Here is a 24472-nt window from a genome sequence, read left to right on the forward strand (position 1 = left end):
ATATATATATATATATATACATATATCAATTAACTAACTAAATAGTATAGACAGAAAATGAGAGGAAAGTAAATGGTAAATGTAAGGAGAAAAATCACATATGACGGCAAGGAGGCGAAATTGGACTTATTTTAAAGAAAAATAATTATACATTATTTTTTTGTGTATATATATATATATATATATATATATATATATATATATATATATATATATATATATATATAAACTAAATAGTATAGACAGAAAATGAGAGGAAGGAAAATGGTTTATGTAAGGAGAAAAATCATATGACCGCAAGGAGGTGAAATTGAACTGACTTTAAAGAAAAATAATTATACATTATTTTTTGTGTGTATGTACGTATATATATATATATATATATATATATATATATATATATATGCGTATGTGTGTTTTTATATATATATATATATCAATATATAAATTTTATTCAGTGAAGAGCTGAAAGCTCATCTAGGTGCGACTCGGTCTGCGTATTTGACCTTTGAAAACTATTTAAAAACGCTGCAACACGAACAGCCTGACGGGAACCGCCGTGGGTCGTGGGCGTCTGGGCGGGTGTTCCTTCGTGTTTTTTTTTTGCTCCCCTGGAAAGTAATCCGATCCGGCCGCCCTCACATCCGCCCGACTTCTGCCTCCAGCAGAAAGTGAACTTCGAGGCGCAGCGATGAAGGCGCCGCTCCTCTTCCTCGCCTTGGTCTCCGCGGCTTCTTCGGCCCCTCGGCCGTCTGTGGAAGGTGAGCGTCGGAGACACCTTTCCCTCAACCCGCCATACCGGCAGTTTCACTTTCACTTTGTAAAACACGCGTACGTCTCCTGCTCTTATGCTTTGATTTATTGCGTAATTCCTTGTTGTTTTCTCAGACGAGTTAGACTTCAAGATATGGATGGTGCAGGTAAAATGGTTCTTTTTTTTAATTGTGTAATTTCATAAACGCGCCCTTCAAATCAATCCCTGCACTTTGCTTACTGTCTTCTTCTTCTGCTTTCAGCTTTTCCCTTCAGGGGTCGCCACAGCCTACTAACCTTCTCCATCTAACTATACTCTGGATCCTCCTCTCTCACACCAACTACCTTCATATCTTCTCTTACAACGCCCATCAATCTTCTCTTTGGTCCGATTCCAGCAACCGTCTACCAATATATTCTCTCTCTCCTCTGTCCATGACCCAACCATCTCTGAGCTTCTCTCCAAAACATCTAACATGGTGGACTCATTCTTGATCCTCTCCATGCTGGTCACTCCCAAAGAGAACCTCAACATCTTCATCTCTGCGACCTCCAGCTCTGCCTCCTGTCTTTTTCATCAATGTCACTGTTTCTAGACTGTTTCTAGGTGTCTCGTCCACCTTTCCTTTCATTCTGGCTGATCTTCTGGTCTTCTACCTCAGTGTTTCCCAACCACTGTTCCGCGGCACATTAGTGTGCCGTGAGAGATCATCAGGTGTGCCGTGGAAAAATGCCCACTTTCACCTGATTGGTCTGAAAATTATGGCAACGATGGCAACAGGTAGTGAATTAACCTGTGCATCTGTGTATCAGAGTGATTAGTGACGCTTTGCGTGATACATTTTTAAAATAAAAAGTACTCATATCTGCGTAAACAAACAGGCAGCGTTGTTGAAAACTACCAAGACGAGTGAGGTAGCAGTGAAAGCTGCTATAAAGTTGCTGAACTCGTCTCTAAATCCAAACAGCCACACACCGTAGCAAAACATTAATACTACCTGCCGGCAAAATCATTGGAGAAGAAATGCTCGGCTCTGGCGTTGATAAAGAAATAGCCCGAGTTCTCTCAAATAATACCATTTTCAGACATATTGATGACATGTCTTCAGACATTGGAAAAAGTGTTCTGGAAAAGTTGCACATCAGTGGAAAATTTGCATTGCAACTTGACAAATCTACAGATATTAGATATATTAGATTTCACACCAAGTAAATAGAGACTACGGTTTCATTCTAATTCGTTAAAAAATGTTTTTGACATTTATTAGTTGGTGTGCCGTGTGATTTTTCTAATGTAAAATAAGTGCCGTGGCTCAAAAAAGGTTGGGAAACACTGATCTACCTCATAGAACCCCTCACCCTTTAGCTAAATAAGATGGATCTGCATTGTATCTCCGCTTGCAGCACAACAAGGCGTACGACATGCCGGAATACCACGACAGACTCCAGATATTCGCCGAGAACAAGAGGAGGATCGACAAACACAACCTGGGAAATCACTCCTTCACAAGTAAGAATCCCCCGTCACCTTCTCCATCAAGCCGACGGCGGCTCCTCAACTCAACAAGCTTGTCTACCCGCAGTGGGACTCAACCAGTTCTCTGACCTGACCTTCAGTGAATTCAGCAAGGCTTTCCTCTTGTCCAAGCCACAGGTACGTCTCCCGTATGCGCCACGGCTACTCTTAACCCTTTGTTGTCGTTTATTCTTTTCTCATAAGCGCCTTTCTTGAACTATTTTTTCTAAACCTTCTCGCAGAACTGCTCTGCCACAAAAGGGCAGTACGTTAGCGGCAGCGGGCCGTATCCGGACTCCATTGACTGGAGGAAGAAAGGGAATTATGTGACGGATGTGAAAAATCAGGTGCGTTCTCAGCCCTCACAAACACACACACACACACAGGCGCACACACAGACACACACACGCCTCTATGCAATGCACTAAATTAGCATTTGTTGTCGGTGCTGCTTTCACTTCTTATTTCTGTGGAAAGCGCTTCGGTACTCACTTTCCGGCCTGACAAAGCACTGCTAATATACACCGACACACTGCCAAGTGTCATGCTACTATATCTTGGCACTTGAAGTTGTATTTGCACGTCAATATGAATGTTGTATCCCTGGTTCTTGCTGGTTTGGCCACTTTTTTTTCCCACAGTCCAACCATGAAACGGTCAGTTTGACACCCGGGGGACAAAAGTTGCAGGACGATTGATGGCGTGCACCACCTCAGTTCTGCTGATAGTTTCTATAAGCCATATTGTTTTGAGAGCAGACAGAATGCTAAAAGCTAGCTAATCTAATCCTGGAATTTGCTTGAGCGCCGTCTAAGCAGTGATTCACGTTCACACACCTCTGTAGATGCAACAATATCGTGAACATGACGGCCTATCAAAATTTTCGTCATGTTTTTGATTTTTTTTTTTTTTCCGTCTTGCAACACAGGGACATTGTGGCAGCTGCTGGACCTTTTCCACAACCGGCTGTTTGGAATCTGTGACTGCTATTGCCACGGGGAAGCTGGTGCCGCTGGTAAAACCTGCTTCTTTTTGAAATTTTACTCATGAGAAAGGCCCTGTCAGGTTATTTCCCCACACAAATAGTGTCTTGTTTTGTCTCCTTTCAAAAAAAAACTTTTTTCTAAAATGTTTTTTTGCAGTCGGAGCAGCAGCTGGTGGACTGCGCCCAGGACTTCAACAACCATGGATGTGACGGGTGAGAGTCAGGAAATGTCATCTCTCCCCTTTGGATAAAAACCCCAACAGCCAAATTTAACCGCTGTGTCTTTATTTTGTGTCATAGAGGCCTTCCGAGTCAAGCTTTCGAGTACATCCTGTACAACAAGGGAATGATGACCGAGACGGATTATCCATACAATGCTTATGTAATGAAACTACAAAATAAATCCCTCAACATACTTGTAACTACATACAGATGATTAAATGGCTTTCTGTTTAAAAAAAAAAAAAAAGGAAGGACCTTGCAAGTATCAACCCGAGCTGGCGGCTGCTTTCGTAAAAGATGTGGTGAACATAACAGAGGTGAGCCGACGTTCGCGACCCCTGGTGAATGCAAATGTCTGCCCGTGAAACTTTTAAGAACTGGATTTTTTGTCATCATAGTACGATGAGATGGGGATGGTGGACGCTGTCGCCACGCGCAATCCCGTCAGCTTTGCCTATGAGGTCACCGAGGACTTCTTACACTACAAAGAGGGCGTTTACTCCAGGTGAGACGACACTGAGGGAAGCAAAACTTCAGCATAAACATGTGAACATGTGACGCGGGGAAGTGAAACTAACGGTGGGTTAAAAATTATTAAACGGCACTGATGCACGGGGGATTCAAGAAGCCAAAGACACCGCTGTGACATTATCTCTTTAAATTTTCGTCATTTGCCTGATTGCCATAATATGACAAATATCGCTTTGTTCAACCCTAAAAAGATTGGATAGGCAAAACATAAAGATTTTTTTTTTCTACATATTGCTGATGTCATAACAAAACCGTCTTTTGCTGGTGAATGTGTCGAAATTCAACATTTCTGTGATTCCTCTTTTCTCAAGTTAAAGAGTCACATGTCTCTCTGTGCTTAGCAATGTCTGTCAAAACACCACCGACAAGGTCAACCACGCAGTGTTGGCTGTCGGGTACGGAGCGGCCAATGGCGTCCCTTACTGGATCGTGAAAAACTCGTGGGGAAGCAGCTGGGGAATGGATGGGTGAGCCATGTGGCAAATTTCAAATAAAATCTAGTATATGACTAAATGCATATCAGCAAAAGTGATGACAGTAATGGCACTTTTCCTCTTTTCAGATATTTCCTCATTGAACAGGGGAAGAACATGTGCGGGCTTGCTGCTTGCTCTTCTTTCCCGGTGGTGTGATATCTGCATGATAACAACATACGTGTGAAATATATATCTGAATCTGAGCCAGATTATTTACTGATACTAGGGGAATTTTGATGGCTTGATATACAGCTTCCATTCATTTGTCGCTGCATTCAGAAATAAAGCATGTTGAACAAAAGGATTCTTTAGTCACGATTTCTTTTTTGTGGTTTTCCATTGCCATTTAAATGGGGCAGCGAAATGCAAGCCTTAATAAAAACAATTAAGGGAAACAAACCACGATCAAAGCAAAGATGCAAAAACACCTTGTTCATCTGAATTTAGTTTAAAGACCACGGCAAAACGATGGGCTTTCCAGAGCTATACTTTCAATCATTGCAACAGCAAAAGCTGATTGGAAGAACTGTCCCTGACAAATATATGACAGGACATATGTACAACCACCTATAATCAAATCAGACGTCAAAGATCCCTGTTTGGTGATTCAGTGATGTAGTGATACACACCTCAAAAAGAGAGTGCAAGTAAGTACATCTCATGGCGATGTATAATTGCAAAATATTTAAAGCCCCAATGTGTGATTAGTTGTTATGATTATTGTGTATTCATTCATTCATTGTTGATACCACTGAGCCTGACCTCAGGATCGTGATGGGTCTCGCCGTAGCCTACCCCCGTCGTCAGTGGGTGAGAGCGGGGGTTCACCCTGGCCCGGTCACCAGTCGATCACAGGTTCACGTAAAGATGCATACGAAACAACTAGTGTCTCCTGCAGTCACACATCTGGCAATAGAGGAGCTCCAATCAACCTTCTACATGTTTTCGGGGAGGGAGGAAACTGGAGAAAACCCATGCAGACTTGGCGAAAACATGCAAACAGAAAGGTCCCCAGGCCGAACCCAACAGGGATCTGTTGTTAATATTATCATTATTTATAACTATCATTATTGTTATTATTATAATAATTATCATTATTATTATTATTATAAGGTACCGTTTGCTAAGGTTTTCTGTCCGGCTCGCATAAATCAATACATTTCCCATAATGCCCCTCGGTGTTCGGGCTCGACCAATCACGAACGAGAGCTTTCTAGGCGCTAAATGCGTTCGTTGTTAAGATGAAGTAGCGACCCACTAGCCGGAGCGAAGGTTCCAAGCTAACACAACATAACGGTTGACAACCGCGGTGGACCAAACTATCAACTACCCTTTACTTTCGTCGTTGTCCCGGGTGATGTTTAAGATTCCAGTTCCTCCTCCGTGAACGCTAGCCGTCTACAGGCTCTTGTCCCACTAGCCGGCTAACGGCTAGTCCCAGTAGCCGGCTACAGGCGCCTGTCCCGCTAGCTCTGCACCAACAATGTCTGGTCTTCCTCAAAACAACTTGAAGGAGCAGCTGGCCCGGCACAGTAGCGCTGCCCAGAGCAGACTGTCTCTCTCTAAACCCAAACCGGGGTAAGCGTCACCTTAATGTCAAATTTCTTACGCGCGGCATCTAATAGCTAGCTGCTGTATGCAAGGCTAGCATAACATTGACACTCCCGAGCTCGAGTCAAAGCATCAGGTACTTAGCAATAAAATCGAGAACGACATACCTGATTAAAGGCTTGTCCTGTCTCTCCAGGAGCTGCCGCGTTGTCATATCGACGAGACTTTTTTTTATAAAAAAAATCAAATACAAGACTCGGTTTGAAAGGCACTTGATCCGGTACCGTTCGTGTGTTATCCTGTCAGATGATTGATTGCTCCCTGCCGTCCAGGTGCGTAAGGAGGCCTCCAGTTAGCTGATAGGATGGTCGGGTTCAGCTAACTTGAGTTGGGATTCTGTCAGGATGGAGTTTGGCAAAGTTGTGGACAAAGAAAGTAAACAGGGATAGATTATCTGAACAAAAAAGTAGTACTAATACAAGCTGGTATCTACAACTATACTCTTGGATTGTCCTCCTACACTAGTTTAACCCCAGGCAATGACTGTCTGTATTTATTTATGGTCAAGTAAACATCCATTTTAGTTGTACTGTTTAGCATAACTTGCCATCTGTGCAGTTCAACATATAAATTTTGTTCATAGTTCCTGTCTATAGTCTAGTGATGGGACGATGATACCTCAAGAAGTGTATTGACACACCAGACAAACTGTGTCGGCACTGTATTGATACTGTGTTGGTCACCCAATAGTGACTCCTGCAGTAGTTATAAAATCATTGCAGGTAGAGAAATTCCTTGTTTGTGTAAATGCTAAACTGAGTTGGTATGTAAAATATAGCAAATTTGAGTTACAAATCAGTTAAAATTTTTAACTTATGTGCACATTTTTGTTAACTAAACTGTTAAATCATATGAAATAAAAGGCAAAAAAGTGAATAGTTTATGAATTTTATTGAGGAACAAAAGTTTTTGGAGTGTCTTTGCTCCAAGGCGGTTTCTCCTCTTAGACACCAGCTCCCCAGCCTTAGAAAATACTCCTTCAGAGCCGACACTTCACCTACGATAATAGAAAAAATTAATTTATCTGAAAACAATTCTCTTACCAGAACAGAGTAAAAGCTAAGGTGGAGCATTGCATTCACTTTTTGAAAAAAAATAGACACCCTATCTCATGATTTCGAGATCAGGATCTTGTAATTACGAGATAAAATGAATAAAGCAACTGCAAGGCTTCTTAACTGACTATTATATGTACCACAGGTCATTGACTTGATAAACTTATAAAGTGAGTGCAATGCGCCACCGTAAAAAATAGTATATTACAGTAAACAATGCTCAAAGGAGAAAAAGATTTATCTTGTTTTGTGTCACAAGATCAAAATTATTCCACACTGGGGAAAACTTCTTAGAACGATCCATAATTACGCAATACTCCATCCAACGAACCCACAACATGTTGATACAGTTTGTTTCCTTATAAACACACTTTGGCACAGCACATGCAAACGATACGGTTCCTGTATTGGTCACGTGATTCTTTCTTAAAGCAAGACACACACACCGATCCGGGGTTTCACTCTTGAGCTCTCGGCACAGTGCTGATGCACCAGTGTCGCTCGTCCCATCACGACTATCGTCTGCTACATTTAAGACAAAGTTAACTTTATTATCAATCCCGCTGCATGTTTTACACAAGAGGTTGAAATTGTGTTACCTTAGACCCAGCACGCAGTAGTGGAAAAAATTATTAACATCACAGACAACAAGTACGACTAATGCAACAAGGTGATTGACGCAGTCCAAAAGAAATTGAGGTGCAGTGGTTTAAGTGTTTTAAAGTGATGATGTAATGTACGTGTCCATCTGTGTAATCAGTTGGTTTCCATCTCACTTGTCTTCCCAGGACGTTCTCCTTCAAGAAGAAGTCCCCGTCGGGTACGAGCGGAGTGGAAGTCCAGGCCAAGGTAACCTGCGCGAACGTTTTGGCTTGCAGGAATGGCAATATCCCCGTGAGCAATTTGGTGACTGAATCTCCTCTGACGTTTTCAAACAAGCACGAGAGATTTCAAAACGCCAAAGTCAGCAGCTTCAACTCTGTCACGTCCAAACGCGTGTCAGACGTCAGCCCAGCAGGGGACTGTTTTCCCGCAGCCCGGCTTCCCTCAGCAGCGTCCATGTCCCGCAAGCTGCCTGTGCCTCCGTCTAAATGTGAAAGCCGAGTTTCATGCGGCAACGGCAGCACGTCGGCTTGTCTTGATGCATCTCTTGGGTTGGCTGTGGACGATTGGGATGACTTTGACGATTTTGAATCCTCCACCAAAGGAAAAAATGACTCGGGCTGTTCGGAGATGTCGGGGAAGGACAGCAGGACGGCGTTTTCTCCGGCTGAAGAAAAAAAAGCACCCACGGGGGGAAAACCTTGTCTACCAGAGGATGAGCTCGAGAGCGGCGCCATCAAAACTCAAGCTCCACTGGGAGGTTGTGTGGTCGTGGATCCTGTGGAGAGTGAGACGGAGGATTTTCCAATTAAAAAGACCAGAAAAGGTGCGGCTTATCTCAAGTCTGTCTTGAGTGATAGCGAGGAGGACAACGATGCTGGTCCCGGGCCTACTGGAGACACAGGTAGTTATACGCTGGGTTTCTGAGCAATCTATACTTTACACTAAACAGACTTGGAAAGCAATGAATGGTGGTGATAAACTGCCCAACTTTGGTCTTTTTTTCTTGTAGACAAAAAGAAAAAATTGCGTGACCCGAAGGAAATAACTGTGGACGACTACTCAGAGCCTGAAGATTACCTGGACTGTATCCCTCCCTCTCCAATTCCAGATCAGCCATCTTTTGCCAAATTTTCAGCGCACACAAAGTGAGAACATTCAGTTTTGCGCTTTCTTTTTTTTTTGTTAACGCATTTTCCAAAATGTTGAGCGCACCTGAATGTAAGCCGCACCGGCTGAAAATGAACAAATAACTATATGTGTACATACATAGATAGGCCGCACTTGTCTATAAATCGCAGGTTGTAACATGAGATATTTACACTGAAATATGTTACTCAGAAACATTTTTTGTTAAACTTTTAATTACATTTATTTTGTTTGTATTTCTTAGTCTCTCAGTGACTCCATATAGAAGGACCGTCCACTGGGGGTGCATTTTTCTTGAATGAAGCAGAAATAAACATTACCTGTCTTATTTCAGTTCCAAGTCCACTCGGCCTGAAAGCAATAAAAGTTTTCAATCAAAAGGACTGAAAACCACCGACCAGGCGCCCCCTGATCACCGCCCCAAAGTCCAAACAAGTGGGTGCAGACATTTTCATTTAATTCTTTTGTTTCAAGTCCCAATTACCGGATTCATATTTTTCTTTTTTTTCTCTCATCACTTCTCAGATGATCAACTGTTCACTATCATGGAGACTATTTGTGCCCTGGTTGATTCCATCCCTGAACATGAGCTTATAGGTCTGTCATGTGGGGATGAGCTCTTACTGAAGAGGGCCCAAAGGTGTGTTCACGGCCGCCAAAAAAACAAATCTTTGTCTGAATGATACCTAACAGTAATTCTGTGTGATTGCTGAAATATGCCCTTTGTCACCCAGGAAGAGGATCCTTGCAACCGGTGGGGATCATTTATTTAGGACGCAGCAGCCTGACAGCACTGTGGTTTCTGATCCGATCTCTAAAGAGAAACCGTCCTCCATCAGTCTTCCATCGTACGACTCGGATGAGTCTGACAGTGTCATTGCTGTGAACCCCCTGCAGAGTAAGGGCAGCAGAAAGGCGCCTCTGGACAATGCGAGTATCTCTGATTCTCCATCGGCGGACAGCCTCTCGAAACCATCACCTAAGTTCTGTGACAAGCCAAGCACAGAACTCGGTGGCCGGGACCTTTTCTTCTCTCCCAAGAGGGAAGTGTCCGTACAGAGCAAACCGAGACCCCCGGCTGCGGCGGCCGTGGTCTTCGACGACGACGACATTGTGCCAGATGACTTTTACGACGACAACTTTGACATAGACGACATCAATGACTCGGATATCCCCGATTACTTCGAACCGCAGAGCTCCTCCGGGTTGGCTCGGAAGAACGCGGACGTGACAAAGTCCCCGTGGGAAAAGAAAACGACAACACCCACACCAGCTCCCAAACCTGCAAAAGTCTGCTCACCTGGTAAGTTGGACACAAGATAGCCGAGGCATGATGGACATCTCAGGTGTGCGGGCTGGATTTTAAGAGGAAACACATTGGGATAAAACTTCTTGTTTTCATGGATTACCTGAGATCTTTCTTCTTTCTTGACTGCCCTGTTGCAGAACCCGACTTTAGAAACCCCGCCCACGATCGCCTCAGGGGCTTCAACTTCCCCCATTCGGGGGAGATGATGAAGATCTTCCACAAGCGGTTTGGACTTCATCAGTTCCGGTTCAATCAGCTGGAGGCCATTAACGCCACGCTTCTGGGAGAAGACGCATTTGTTTTGATGCCCACAGGTTTGGAGCCGTTGTCCATCAAAGTAATGCTTTGGTTTGCTGGGTGATGTTGTGGATCTCCAGCGAAGTTTCCCAAATCTCTGTGTATCCTTAGGCGGAGGTAAAAGCCTGTGCTACCAGCTCCCTGCCTGCGTGTCCCCGGGCGTCACCGTGGTCATCTCTCCACTCAAATCGCTCATCGTGGACCAGGTCCAGAAACTCACTTCTCTGGATGTAAGTGTGTCTCCACATGTGAGCAAAGTTTGAATCGACTCCACGAGCAAGCCGCCATGATATTCGGCCGTCGTCGTTTCAGATCCCGGCAACGAGTCTGTCCAGCGATAAAAGCGACAGCGAGGCGTCGAGGATTTACATGCAGCTCTCCAGAAAAGACCCCATCATTAAGCTTCTCTATGTCACCCCAGAAAAGGTGCGGGCTGCTTCACTCCTGTTTAGTGCAAAGACTTTGTCACGTTTCTAATAAACGTCCTGTGTGTTTTTTCCCCGTCCTCCAGGTCAGCGCAAGCAGCAGGCTGATCTCCGCTCTGCAGAACCTCTTCGAACGTGGCCTCCTGGCCAGGTTTGTCATCGACGAGGCACACTGCGTCAGCCAGGTGAGTCTTCTTTTGCTCTCAGAGCAATAAACGCTTGTGCGGTGATCTGGTATTGGAAGGCATGGGAATAATTTTATCTTTCACAGTGGGGCCATGATTTTCGTCCAGACTACAAGAAGCTGCATGAACTTCGCCACAAGTTCCCAAATGTGGGGATGATGGCGTTGACAGCCACTGCCACCCCACGTGTGCAGAAAGACATCTTGAACCAGCTAAACATGACTCACCCGCAGATGTATGTGCGCCGTCTCTTCATTTTCCAAAAAATAATACATTTTGTCAATGGCCGGGCTAATTGTTGCACTTTTTAAAAAAAAAAAAAAAAAAAAACTCCACAATTTTCAGGTTTACCATGAGTTTCAATAGAGCCAGCCTGAGGTACTCGGTGTTGCCGAAAAAACCCAAAAAGGTTGACGAGGACTGCATCAGCTGGATCAAGAAACACTATCCAAGTAAACTACCTTTTCTGTCACAACACAAGTTTTGCCTGATGACTCTTGAACTGTCTTATACAATTGATATACAATTGCTGAATTCAGCGTCAGAGAGCGCAGGAGTGACGTCGTTCCCAGCTGCAGCGATTAAGTGCGACAGAAAGTTACGCCAAACTGCGTGTGTCTGAAACCACGATCCGTTTTTTTACTGCAAACAATCTGGAATTCTGTTTTTTTTTTTTTCTTATTGAGGGTACGCTTTAATTTTGAAGATTATATTTGTACATTTTGTGAAGACAACATTGAAACCACTGACCATATATTTTTCTCATGCGAAAAAGTACAGGGCTTTTGGGCTAAAACTCAAAAATGGGTTAAAGATAATTTTCCATCGTCACCAGTTTCCTTCTCAAGAGATGATATAACATTTGGTTTACTTTTAAGCAACATAAGAGATGAACTCTGTGTCAATGTTATTTTAGGCCTGGCTTCATTCACAAAAACAGAATGCAAAAATGTTCCCCAAATTTTAATTTCTTCATAACGGAATTCTGTTTTTGACAGAAGGCCGTCAAACCCGAGAGCTCATTTTAAATCAGAATAGCGGCCGATAACGCTTGTATATCCTGCGGTCTCCTGAATGAAACTGCTCGCACGCTGCAGGCGATTCCGGCATCATTTACTGCCTGACACGAAATGACTGCGACACCATGGCCAAGAGCCTGCAAGGAGCCGGGATCCTGGCTCTGGCGTATCACGCCGGCCTGTCGGACGGGGACCGAGAGTACGTCCAGAGCAAGTGGATCAACCAGGACGGCTGCCAGGTGAGGTCACCTCCCGCTCGCCGGCCCTCCTCGCCGCCGCCACGTCAAGATATACGCCAAGGACCCCGTCCGCTCTCGTCCGCCAGGTCATTTGTGCCACCATAGCTTTCGGCATGGGCATCGACAAACCCGATGTGCGCTACGTGATCCACGCAAGCCTCCCGAAATCCGTGGAGGGTTACTACCAGGAGTCGGGCAGAGCCGGCAGAGACGGAGAGATCTCGCACTGTATCCTCTTCTACTCCTACGCTGACGTGAACCGCATCAAGAGGATTATCAACAGTACGTTTCCTCCTCTTTCAGTCTTTCAAAACTGTCGTGATATTTAACTGCTTTGTAAAAGTCTTTTTTTATCTGTGCTAATGAATGCTAGTCCAGGTAAATGCTAAATGTAGTTTTTTTTTCAGTAACACTCAGCCAGCAGGGGGGGGTGAAGGTTGTGTAAACATCACGTTGCCGTATTAATTTGTAAAAGAATAAGCACCATCTCATCATTGCCTGTGAAAACCTTTGAGAGCCAAATTTTGGTCAAGTCCTTTTCCCTCTACCTGGCTAATGTTAATCGTCTTTGCCGCAGTGGACCAGGAGGGCGGCTACAACACCAAGATGACCCACTATAACAACCTGCACAGCATGGTGCACTTCTGCGAGAACTTGATTGAGTGCAGGAGGATTCAGCTTCTCGCCTACTTCGGGGAGCTGAGGTTCAACAGAAGCTTCTGCAAGGACCACGCCGGCGTCAGCTGCGACAACTGCACCAAGCCCAACGTGAGAGCCCCCCCTCGTTATTCTCTGCGGCTCGTCGTAAACGAACCGTCGGACACTTGTCATTCAAACCTCGTGACCCGATTCCCACGCAGCTGTACAAGATGCGGGACGTGACGGAAGACGTGAAGACGATCGTGAGGTTTGTGCAGGAGAACTGCGAGAAAGTCGGGGCGCGGAGCGGCAGAACCGCATGGCAGACGCGGCTGACGCTGAACATGCTGGTGGATATCTTCATCGGTACGGCGCGAGGCTTTTTCACAAAGGCAAGAATATTAACGCTCAGTCTTTCTTGCGATCGTAACCTCGTGCCGGGAACCTTTTTTCCTCTCCTCTCTCAGGCACTAAATCTGCAAAGATACAGACGGGAATGTTTGGGTCGGGCGCGGCCTACTCCCGCTTTAACGCTGACCGCCTCTTCAAAAAGCTGGTTTTGGACAACATCCTCGTGGAGGACCTTTACATCACAAATGGCGGCCAAGCCGTGGCGTATATCTCCGCGGGACCGAAAGCCACGAGCGTCCTGTCCGGGAACATGCCGGTAACCCGTCCCGCGGTGTTCTGTCCCCGTCGAAGAAACAAAAAGAAACGGGAGTGGAGCTCACTTCTGCTCGTCCCCTTCGCAGGTGGAGTTCTACGAGACGCAGAGCGCATCCAGCATCCGGAAAAATAAAGCTGCCGTGGCCGAAAATGTCTCTCAGAGAGATGTGATGGTCAAGGAGTGTCTGAAGGAGCTGACAGATCTCTGCAAGCGGCTGGGCAAAGCCTTCGGAATTCATTACTACAACATTTTCTCCACCGCCACGCTGAAGAAGATAGCCGGTAGCTCCCAGAGCCACGGAAAAAACGCGCTGGTACGAAAGACGGCTCCAGGATTCACCTCTTTTTATTTTCCTCTCCTCCCTCAAACAGAGAGGCTGTCCTCGGACCCCGAAGTCCTGCTACAGATCGACGGCGTGACAGAAGACAAACTGGAAAAGTACGGAGGCGAAGTGATCCAAGTCATGCAGAAATACCCCGAGCCGCAGCTGCCCGGTAGCAAAACTTACCTCCCCCCCCCCCCGAAATCTATTTGACCGCTCGTCGGTGTGTTTGCTGCCGTCCCGCACGTCTCCTGAAACCCGTTTTCTCTGCAGAGGCGAAGCCCGACGGGGACGGATGGATCGACACGGCGCGGGGACGCTCGGCCGTAGAGTACGTGGACGACGAAGAGGGAGCTGCAGAGTCGTCCAATTACTTCCATAATAAAACTGCGCAGGGACGGAAGAGGAAGAAGGTGCCTTTCTTCAATTACTCCAAGAAGCGCAAGGGACACAACAACACCAACCCTACCTCGAAAGGGTCTGTAGTGCGTTCGTTTCATGTTTCAGTGTTTGGAGAATTAATCAAAAGGCATTACCTGAAACCGTCGTCGCTCATCTCTGGATTCAGGCGGGGCTACGGCGGCAACAAAGAGTGGTCGTCCTTCGGCAGATCCAGGCCCTCCCAGTCCGCCGGACGCGGGTCCTCAGGAGTCAGGAAGCCGGGCTTCTTGGCCGCGCCGACCCCCCAAGGCAGCCAGCGACCCTTTTTGAAGCCAACCTTTTCTCACATAAGCTAGGACCTGCCTTCCAAACAGGTCTGTGCTCAGCAGAAGTCTCATTTCCTGATGTGTATGCATGTGTGTGTGTGTGTGTGTGTATATTTATAAATAAAGTAATGGTGACAAATCATCCCTTTTTTTAAATTCTTCCCAATCCTGCCTTCCAGTGCGTGTCACAAAGACACAAGAGGCCACATTGCATTTTGTTCAACGTTTATTTCAAGTTTGAATAGTTTTCGTTTAATGGCACCAGTTACAAGGGACTTCCAGGGGGGAGAAACATCATGTGACACTGACGTGTACAGAAGCTCACCTACAGTACAAACATGGGATCGGAATGGATCAGGCTCAACCAGGACGGGATTTTGGCACATGGATATATGTTCGCAAATATGAATTATCCCAGGACGGGTGAGAGGTTACTTTTGGGAAGGGGGGGTCTACTGGATCTACAGGAGCCATTTGGGAACTGCAGTCCAGTTTAAGCCTACTGTAAGGAAATCAAGACTAATATATATATATATATATGTTTTAATCGAGGGTTTTACTGTTTCAGTCAGTATCTGAACATGTCGCAGGGACGTCTGGGGCTGGTCAGTCCCGTTGTATCCTGCACCTGAAGGGGACGGGTGTAGAACAGTCTCTGAAAGGGACAAAGCGGTGGATCGAGCTCTTCCGTGGCGGAAATACAAAAAACGGAAATGTGACGTCCGCTTCATCATTCGGAGGCGGACGGCGCCGAGACCCGACGGGTGTAACCGGGGGACGGGCGTCGGTCTGCGACCCCCTTTTCGACACGGTTCAAGTCCGTACGTGACGAGGACAAGAGCGGACAACCAAACGAACATCAGGTAAAAGAAAACAAATAAGACTTTGAACGCGGCAACGATGGCGCCTCGCTGGTCACGTGATCATCACTGACGTCACAACAGGACATCGATGCTTCCTGGTTAAGTTTATTACATTTCTTCATTCACATTTAACTGATTTATTGCTCCTTGAATATCTTTTTTTTTTTTTTTTTTTTTTCCAAATGTCTTGCATTTGCAGTAGAGACCAGTGAAGCTACATAACGCTGATCAGCGGGATGAGGCACCACCCTGCACACTGGCTCCTCCACCTCACTGAAGCACTGAATATGGCGTATGAAAATACATAAAAACACCCCCTTTTGGGGAGAAAATGTGCTTTTTTGGGGGGAAGAAGGCAGCACCGCAGACACTGAGGATGAGCTGCAGGCGTGGATCCAGCCAACGCTAATCCAAGGTTGGGAAGAAAAGCGGGGAGGAGGCTACAGTTAAGGCCCGGAGGCCTCGGGGGGGAAAGTGGCGGCACGGCGAAGAAGTACATGTCCACCACTCCTTACACTGCCAGGTAACCCGTAGCAACACATCCTATAATAACTTGACAGATGAAATTTGAAATGAACTGGCTGAAGTCGACCATCTCTCGGCATCTCACGGGACGTCACTACACATATCATTAGCGTTTTCAACGGCTACTAAAGCCCAGCGAGCGACATATTGCAAGAAATACAATGTTACGTTGATTTATTTTTCAAAAATAAGACTATATTGCCTTGGAATACTGGCCCGATGAGGTCACGTGACCTTCTTTGCCCCCCTCGCCCCTTTACAGAGTAGGATCCTGAGCGCCTATCCGTCCAAAATGCCGTCCTACCCTGCGTGCATGACACTGTAGTGCAGGACGTACACAATTGCTAAGGGGAAAAAAACAACTAAAGAATAATATAGAAATCTATAAATGTATATATTTTACTCAGAATCCAGCAGCCATGTTGGTTATTGCTCCCTCGGGTATAAACTGTCACCTGCACTTGTTTTGGTTTATTTGAAAGCAAGGTAGGGAAAGAAGTTGAAGGAGAGCTCACCCTAAAAAAGATAACAAATAAATAAAAGTACAGACTTTTCCTCACTTTTTTTTTCTTGTGTCTAATTTTTTTTTCTCCATTTTTTAAACTTTTTTTGAATAGCAAACTGTTTTAAAAATCCCTCAGTGGCTCATCTACAAAAAAAAAGGCCCAATTTCCGAATTTCCCAGTTTTTTTTTTTTTTTTTTAATCTTGAGTAATAGCAAAGCCGTAAAGTCAATAAATTAAAAAACAGATGAGCCAAACATTCCTGAAACAGACGGAGCAGCGAACACCGGGCATCCACAGGGCAAGTTCAAATATGACATTTTCAAAAAAAATAACAGTTGACAAGTTGTGATCGGTTATCCACTCGGACGGGGTTATTTCGGTTTGTGCTTTTTCTTTTCTTTTCTCCCAAATAAAAAGCCGGCAGCCGCCACCCCTGCCTGCTCCAAACGACGAGTGGAAGGTGAAGGTGTGTTTTTGACGTCACGGACGGGAAAACACACATTTCGGAAGGATCCCTGGAGTGGACGAAGCCCCGATGACGGGTAGGATCGGCGAGCGGATCCCGATTAAAAACTTTAACTTTTACCCCCCCCAAAAAAACAAAACAAACAAACAAAAAAAGAAAAAACACCCCCACCCACTCCTGAACGTCCCACATCCATAAATGCTTCTGACCTTACTGAAAACGTAGCGCTAAAAAAGGTATAATTTAATCTTCCATAACAAAATAACACTTTAGTTTTGTTAAAATATACATGGAAAACTGTCAATATATTAGGAAACAAACTCATTTGTACAAAAAAACTACATCATTAATCTTTTCCTAATAATAATAATCATAATTCAATATGGTACATAGAACCTAGGAGGTTGATTTGAAAGCAAAAATAAATCACGGGCTCTTCGGTAGTAAAGAAACATTTGAAATTCATTGAATTTCAACCGGATGAAAACGACGGAAAACAACAGACAATAAAAGGAAAAAGAAGACCCTCTTCACTCTATCTAGGATTCTCTCTACGGTGATATTTTTACATTTTTTTATTTTCTAACCGCACCAGACGCCCTCCAGGTCACATGACGACTGTCCGCTTGCTTATCCTTAAAACCCCCCTCCATTTTCATTGAAAGGGGAGTTTCAGCTGTTTTCTGCCCCGACAAGACAAAAAGGCATTTCAGGGGTAAAAAAATCACCCCCGTCGATTTTGTTTGCCCTCCGAGGGGGAGTCAGCTGGGATTTGACCGCCCGATGACGACCAGCTCTAACCTGACTCACTTCTATCTCAATAATAAACTCCACTTCCTGGACTAACAAGACTTTTATATCCTTATCTCACGCAAACATCATTTGGAACACAATAAATAAATGAGAAAAGGCAACGTTCCATCTGTCACACCCGGAAAAAAAAAAAAATCCCCCAAAATATTTGTCCCTTTTTATTTTTTTTTCCCCCTTTTTGTTATTTGAAGAAAATAAAATTCCTGAAATGGCTTGATTTAAAAAAAAAAAAAAAAAAAAAAGAAGACGTCTTCTGGCTTTTGTAGGAAACCAAGCATCAGAACGTAAAGGATGAAAAAAGAAGGGATGAGGAAGAGGAGCGTAGGAAGAAGAAACCCTGGGCCCAGAGAGTTAGCAGGGTTGGTCCGACGGGAGAAGCGGGGGGTCGACGGCGGCCCCTTCCGTCACGCCACGGACCGAACCATCTTCCCGGCCCCCCCTCGAACGGGTTCTACCAACTCTACCGACGCCTCATTTGTCGACGAGCAACCCGCCCACCCAGCGGAGCTTGCAGGCAAACCACCGCCTGAGGGGACAAAAATATTCGTGATGGAATTGCTCGAACTCGGGGGTCTGGCGGATGTCGCGTAAAAACGCCACGTCGAGGTCCGACTCGGTGAGGACGATGAGGAGGAGGAGCAGGACGAAGAGGAGTCCGATGGTGACGAGGAGCAAGCGGAGGACGCTTAAGACAAACTTATTCACCTGTTCCACCTCGCTGAGAGCCGTGTCCTCCCCCGCGCCTTCCCGGGCGGATCGACACTCCGCGCCGAAATCGCCGGCGTCCCCGCGCGTCGGCGTCCCGGCCTCCGACTCCTTCTCCTCCTCGATGCTGCAGGGCGCCCCGTTGATCTGGCGGGAGGCGGCCTGCTCGCCGCCGTGGTCGGCCACCGGGGTGGGCAGGACGCTGTCGGAGGGGCTGTACGCCTCGTCGGAGATCACCGCCGTCCCCTCGCTGGCGTCCGTGGCCTGGCTCTGGGAACGCGGCATGAAGGATTCCCCGTGGGACACCGAGCGCACCGGGGTGGAGTGGGCGCTGTCCCGCAACGACTCCAGGCCTCCAGAAGAAAAGCAAAACACGGGGAAAAAAAGAAAGGAAAATAATTTGGGGTGACGTGGCGACTGTACTTGAAGTTAAGATAAACTTTATTGATCCCCATTGGGGGCAATCCTTTGTCACAGCAGAGTAACAGTTCTAATGTCAAAAAGAGGAGGAAATAAATATGAATATAAATATTAGTATAAATATGAATAGAAAGGCAGAAGACAGGAGATAGCGAGACAAAAAAAAAAAAATGAACAAACATCAAAAACATCAGGGTTGACAATGGGCAACTTCAAGGAACAGTGAGGGTGAAAAATACACAAACAACAATTTAAGAAGAGTGACAAAAATAAATAGCAGTGAATAGAATAAATAAACAAAAATAAGCAGGATGGTTCTTCACGTGAAGATGTTCACTCCTCATCCCAGAGGCTTCTTCAGTATTTTACCGCTTCCGACAAAGCAATTAGCAACATAAAATTACTAAAATGATGTTTTCCTCACCTGTGTCTTACCTGAACTCCGTTGTTTATGTTCCTAACCTTGTTATTGTCATTTTGGTTGTCTATTTTCACCCTTGCCTTTTTCCCCCATTCTGTTGTCCATTCTTATCCTTGTTGTTGTTGTTGTTGTTGTTGTTGTTCTCTCTGCTGCCTATTTACTGGTGGATGTCTTTTGCTATTTCTAATTTTCTCTCCATTTACATTCATATTTATTGATACTATAATTGTTATGCCGCTGTGACAAAAGAATTTTCCCCTACGGTGATCAATGAAGTTTATCTTTTTTCTTTTGTGATAAAACTGCACCAACGACGGCTAGCGAGACAAAAATTTGTGCATAAGCCGTTAAAAATTGCAGTAATGTTGACTGGTACCTCAGCCTTGTTGTGGTCAAAAATTTTCCTTCGATTTTAATCCAAGGGAGACTCGGAGATAAAATAGCGACCCTAAAGTGGAGCTCGAAGTTCCCCCTCGGTGAGCCTGTAAAGACTGTAGTTCTGGGTTCTTCGGTGCCTCTAGTGGACCAAATAGTTATAGCTCATCCTGTGGATTTTTATTCTTCTTTTAATGTTTAGCGTTTGGAAATATGACATTTATCATAATGTTTCTTTGTTATTAATTGAGACGTGATTAATCGGCTATCATCTGTGGGTCGTTTCTATTCTTTTCAATGGGCATTAGCATGATAGCGATCTAATGCTAGCGGTTTATTATTGAATTAATACATATTGTAGCATTCAAAAGTTAGCATTTTACACCACCGTTAGAGTAGCGCTAAGAATTAAAAGCACAATTTTATGTGTTTAGAGTTGCTTAATGCAAACCGGTGCATTTAGCTTTAATATATTGTCGGGATATTAGTCAAGTCTTGGAGGGGAGTCATGTTTGCGTCATCGATCGATTTCTTCCACTTTTACGAGATTTAAATTCATGCATAAATTAGCGTGACGTGAAAGAATACTTTCTAGATGCATATCCATCGACTGTTGAGGTGTAACTAAAAGGACACCAAATTAGCACTTCTTGCTAACACTATCTTGTCACAAGGCAGCGTCGGATGACCGTTTGCAACCTCGTCAAAAAAACGTTTTGCACGGATGTTGATTTCAAAGTGGAAGCGACGAAAATGCAAACGCAGAAGCTGCGGCGGAGCTTGAAGAGGAGCCTCTGCTGACGGCGGCACATTCCTCCCAAGAGTCAAAGCCGCTACCTTACGTTTCGGCAACAACGGCAGGGATTAGAAGCACTTTGAAAAGTGGGAGCGATTACGTTTAGCGTCCACGAAACTCAAGCCAGGTGAAAAAAAAAAAAAAAAAAGCTGTCGTCAGAAAGGCTTTACAAACGCTCCCTGCGGGTTTTTAACAAGATCGACTGAAATAAAAGCCGCCGTTCGCATCCTCGGTTGCAGCTAATCGTTGCAAACACAGAAAAAAAAGGAATCCAATCCAGATATCGACCTCCGGGAAACACAGGGAAGCTTCGCCCCCGCCCCCCCCCCCTCTTCCCCCCGGCATCCAGAGGTATTAAAATAGAGGAGGCCGTGAACGGCGACTCCACGGAGAGCCGCTTTTACCTGGAGTCGTGCTTTGCTGCAGAGGAGGCAGGGGGGACCCGGAGAGAGGGGTCCCGCTGGCAGACTCCTGCTGCCCCATGAGGGCCGGGTACAGGGGCAGGATCCCCAGGGCTTTGCCCAGCATCCGCGGCCCCAGGCTCAGCACGCGAACCTTCACATCCCGGTAGCAGTGGTTGATCATGCGCAGGTGGACGTTCACCCGGGTGGTGATGCGGATCAAACACTTCACCATGGCTGCCGCGTTCACCTGCCTCTCCCGCCCTTACCGTCCCCGTCCCGCGCACCCGGCCGCCGTCCGCCTCTGCGTGTGTGTGTGTTTGGCGTATCGGGCCACGGTGAATGTGAAACGGTGGGTTTCTGCTGAGGCGCCGCTCCGGCCGCCATTGGCCGGGGCCGGAGAGCCCCCTCCCACGCCACGTACATACATGGATGGAAACCCCGGGCTATTTCCAGCCCAGGTATTAATACCACTCCGAGACACCTAGTCAGCACCAGCAACTCCCTTGCTTGGAGCCCGGAGTGTTTGCCGGGCGGAGGCGGGGCGGATTTTCGGTGCGTCAACCTAATACGTGTCTCCGGGTCACCCCGGGTCGGGGGGGGGGGGGACGTGCACCCGATTCCCAAATAAACGATAAAACAAACCCAAAAAACCCACGCAAACTACTCTGAAATATCGCGGGCTGACTGACACACACACCTGCTGTGAACTGGACCCGATGGATCGAGTTGCAGAGCGAGTGTGTGCGCGTGGGAGTGTGTTTTTCCAGACGGGGAGGGCTCGCCCAGAACGCCGCCGTTTAAAAACTTTTAAAAAAACGTTTAAAAATACCCGGCCTTACCCTCCATGATAGATATGTGCACGGCTCTCCGCCGGGTGCGTGGCACGCTGCTGAGGCGAGGGCCGTGCGTGATGGATGGGCAGCTTCTGCTGGGTACTAAACCGGCCCTGCACAGACACACACACACACACTCAAACACACACTTATATCTGACATTTCTACACGGGGGCTTTCGAGCTCTACCTGTGGATCTCTGGAGGTTCCCGTTTGATTTTGGCACTCTGCTCCATCACCTCCTTCGCCACTCGCCCGCTGCCGTAAAAACCAAACAAAAACGGGTTGGAAATGACGCTCAGGAGCGACGGCGGCGTGGAAAAACATCCAAACTGTGGGAAAGGCGCACCCTACCTGTAACGGAAACGGCTGCCCTTGAAGAAAAGGTTGCTGCTGGATACAGTTCGCACCTGACTTGACTTCTCAAGCCTAAAGGAAGGAGGGAATAAAAGCTCAGGACAACTCCAAGGAGAAGAAAATGCTACAAATATATATATATGCGCAGCTATAATCTGTGAAAAACAAGCAGAATTCTGGATCAAATACCTTGCTTGTTAATAATGCATGCCTCTCCATACAGTATTCAATATGTTTATATTGTCATGGCAAGTGAGACATTAATGTTTCATGTTTCATTTTGCTCCCAGGGGATGCGTGCTGGCCTGGAGTCGAAGGCGGCTTGGCGGCGCGCCGGCTCGGCTCCTCCTCCCGAAAGGCGTTCAAAAATCTCTCAATCCGCCCTCGTGGCTCACGATCACCTTGTGCCTCGAGGTCGAAAAAGCGGGGAGCCGTAACCTCGTGCTAGCGCCCGTTCGCTAAAGGTCAGCGGCGAACCGTGAACTCATTCTCCCCGTTATGGACGACACCGACGTGAAGGGCTCTTGAGGACACACGTTGCCGCGGCGATGAGCTCCCCGTGCAGGTATGCACGTCCTCCCTGCGCAACCCAAAGGCAAACGCTGCAGGGGATAAATGGGGAGCGCGCACACATTGGGCCTCCAAAGCTCTTATCGCAGTGAAACGATTAAAAATGTGAGCAAAGCTCAAAATCCTTATTACATCTGCACGCATTGGGAACAATATCCAAACATACCGCTCATGAAAAATGTGTGCATTTTTTTTTAATTCTATGCAGAAAATATTTAAAACAACAGCAGTGTCCACACGTGTCTTTACAAACTAAAATATTTACCGTACAAATGGAAACATGGCAGGGGTTTAGCATTCCTGTGACTCCTTTTTATTTGTTTAACCACCGTTTCTGAGAACGGCTTCGCATCTGAGTCGACCGACTTGCATGCGTGATTCGACAGCGTTTCTCGATTCCCCCGCAAATCTTGCTTTTTGTCTGAGAAACAGCATTTCTGATGTCATCCTGCAAGTTTTGTGTGGAGGATTGACCCGGCCAATCCATCACTTTGGTTTTGTTGGTCTAGAACCAAAATGGCGCCGGGTTACGGGTGTGTTTGAGGTCACTGCCTTGTTGAAGGTCGATTTGAAGGGCTTTTCTTCGTCATCATGACCTCTATTTTGTAAGTGCAAACTGATCCCTCGCGTGGGATCACTGGGCCCAAAGTCAGAAGAACAGAAACATCCCCATATCATGACATTTTAAATCAAAATGATGAAAGCAAAATCAGAAATGAAAAAATTATTTTTCATCATACTTTTTTTCTATCTAACGTGCAGTGTTCCTGAAGCATAGATATGAAACTATTATATGAAATTTTAACTTTTAAACCCTTTTTTGTTTTACTATTTGCAGCATGTTTTTTTCCATTTATATATATATATATATATATATATATATATATATACACACACACATATATTCTCTTTTGGATTTTATATAAATATATATATGTATATATATATTATAAATAAATAATTTTATATATATATAATTATCTTTATCTATCTTATATATATATGTAGTAAATAAATGAATATAATTTTACATATCAATATATATATGAATACATATATAATTATCTTTATTATATATACATGTATATATATATGTATATACATATATATATAAAATTCTCTTTTTTCTCAATTTTTTCTCCCTTTAATTTTTTTATTTATTATTATTATTATTATTCACATTAGTCATAGTAGTACTATACACACATATATATTCTCTGTTGAATTTTGTGTGTATATATATATTTATATATATATGTATATATATATATATATATATATATGTGTGTATAAAACAAATAAATAAAGATAATTTTATTAAATATATTATTCTCTTTTTTCCCAATTTTTGTGTCTTTCTCTCTAAATTTTTTATTTATCACTATTATTGTTAGCAGCAGCAGTAGTAGTAGTAGTAGTAGTAGTAGTACTAGCAGTATTATCTAATTTTATTCTTGATGTTTCCATGCTCACAATTTTGATGCTGCTACTTCATGAACCACCCAATTACCCCTCGGGGACAAATAAGTTTTTCCGATCCTGATTCTAATCTTATCGTATAAATTAAAATCCTCTGACTCACTTGTAGAAGGCCTGGTTCTCCACTCCGCACTTCCACAGGTGCTTGCACGCCTCCGGCGTTGGCGCAAAGTACGTCAGGATGATCTTCTCCTGCACGTTGGAAATAAAAAAAAAAGGCGTGCAGGAC

General features: G+C 45.1%; 3 protein-coding genes across 6 annotated transcripts in view; 2 read left to right on the forward strand and 1 right to left on the reverse strand.

Moving 5' to 3' along the window:
• Positions 1-600: 600 nt before the first annotated feature.
• ctsh (cathepsin H) lies at positions 601-4781 on the forward strand. Its single transcript, XM_086163312.1, has 12 exons — positions 601-761; positions 889-920; positions 2158-2263; positions 2337-2407; positions 2512-2616; positions 3198-3284; positions 3412-3467; positions 3555-3636; positions 3725-3793; positions 3875-3981; positions 4349-4474; positions 4570-4781. The coding sequence occupies exons 1-12, from the start codon at positions 692-694 to the stop codon at positions 4637-4639; spliced, it is 981 nt and encodes a 326-aa protein (XP_086019438.1). The 5' UTR covers positions 601-691; the 3' UTR covers positions 4640-4781.
• Positions 4782-5725: 944 nt separating this feature from the next.
• Positions 5726-14852, forward strand: blm (BLM RecQ like helicase). Of its 2 annotated transcripts, XM_086163223.1 has the most exons (22): positions 5726-6061; positions 7938-7998; positions 8089-8656; positions 8765-8900; positions 9236-9336; positions 9427-9541; positions 9636-10204; positions 10348-10524; positions 10619-10737; positions 10820-10933; positions 11019-11117; positions 11204-11352; positions 11463-11569; positions 12215-12375; positions 12462-12657; positions 12953-13143; positions 13236-13380; positions 13482-13681; positions 13767-13962; positions 14053-14175; positions 14277-14481; positions 14572-14852. In XM_086163223.1, the coding sequence occupies exons 1-22, from the start codon at positions 5967-5969 to the stop codon at positions 14738-14740; spliced, it is 3996 nt and encodes a 1331-aa protein (XP_086019349.1). In that variant the 5' UTR covers positions 5726-5966; the 3' UTR covers positions 14741-14852. The 2 variants fall into 2 exon arrangements, with proteins under 2 accessions (XP_086019349.1, XP_086019348.1); XM_086163222.1 differs by having other exon boundaries at positions 7938-8656.
• A 66-nt stretch (positions 14853-14918) lies between these two features.
• The window catches only part of frmd5a (FERM domain containing 5a), a 71681-nt gene continuing 62127 nt past the window's right edge, over positions 14919-24472 (reverse strand). For 2 of the 3 annotated variants that reach the window (XM_086163249.1, XM_086163247.1), the window contains 5 exons: positions 24347-24435; positions 22192-22266; positions 22027-22095; positions 21844-21950; positions 14919-18941 (listed from right to left, as the gene is read on the reverse strand). In XM_086163249.1, the coding sequence (XP_086019375.1) occupies positions 18355-18941; positions 21844-21950; positions 22027-22095; positions 22192-22266; positions 24347-24435 (927 nt within the window). In that variant the 3' untranslated portion in view covers positions 14919-18354. The remainder of the gene's footprint in view (positions 18942-21843; positions 21951-22026; positions 22096-22191; positions 22267-24346; positions 24436-24472) is intronic. The other variant, XM_086163248.1, reaches the window with a different exon arrangement.

This window comes from Fistularia commersonii, chromosome 17 (assembly GCF_037954325.1).
Source record: "Fistularia commersonii isolate RoL2024-O1a breed Wild chromosome 17, RoL_Fcom_v1.0, whole genome shotgun sequence".
Lineage (NCBI taxonomy): Eukaryota > Metazoa > Chordata > Actinopteri > Syngnathiformes > Fistulariidae > Fistularia > Fistularia commersonii.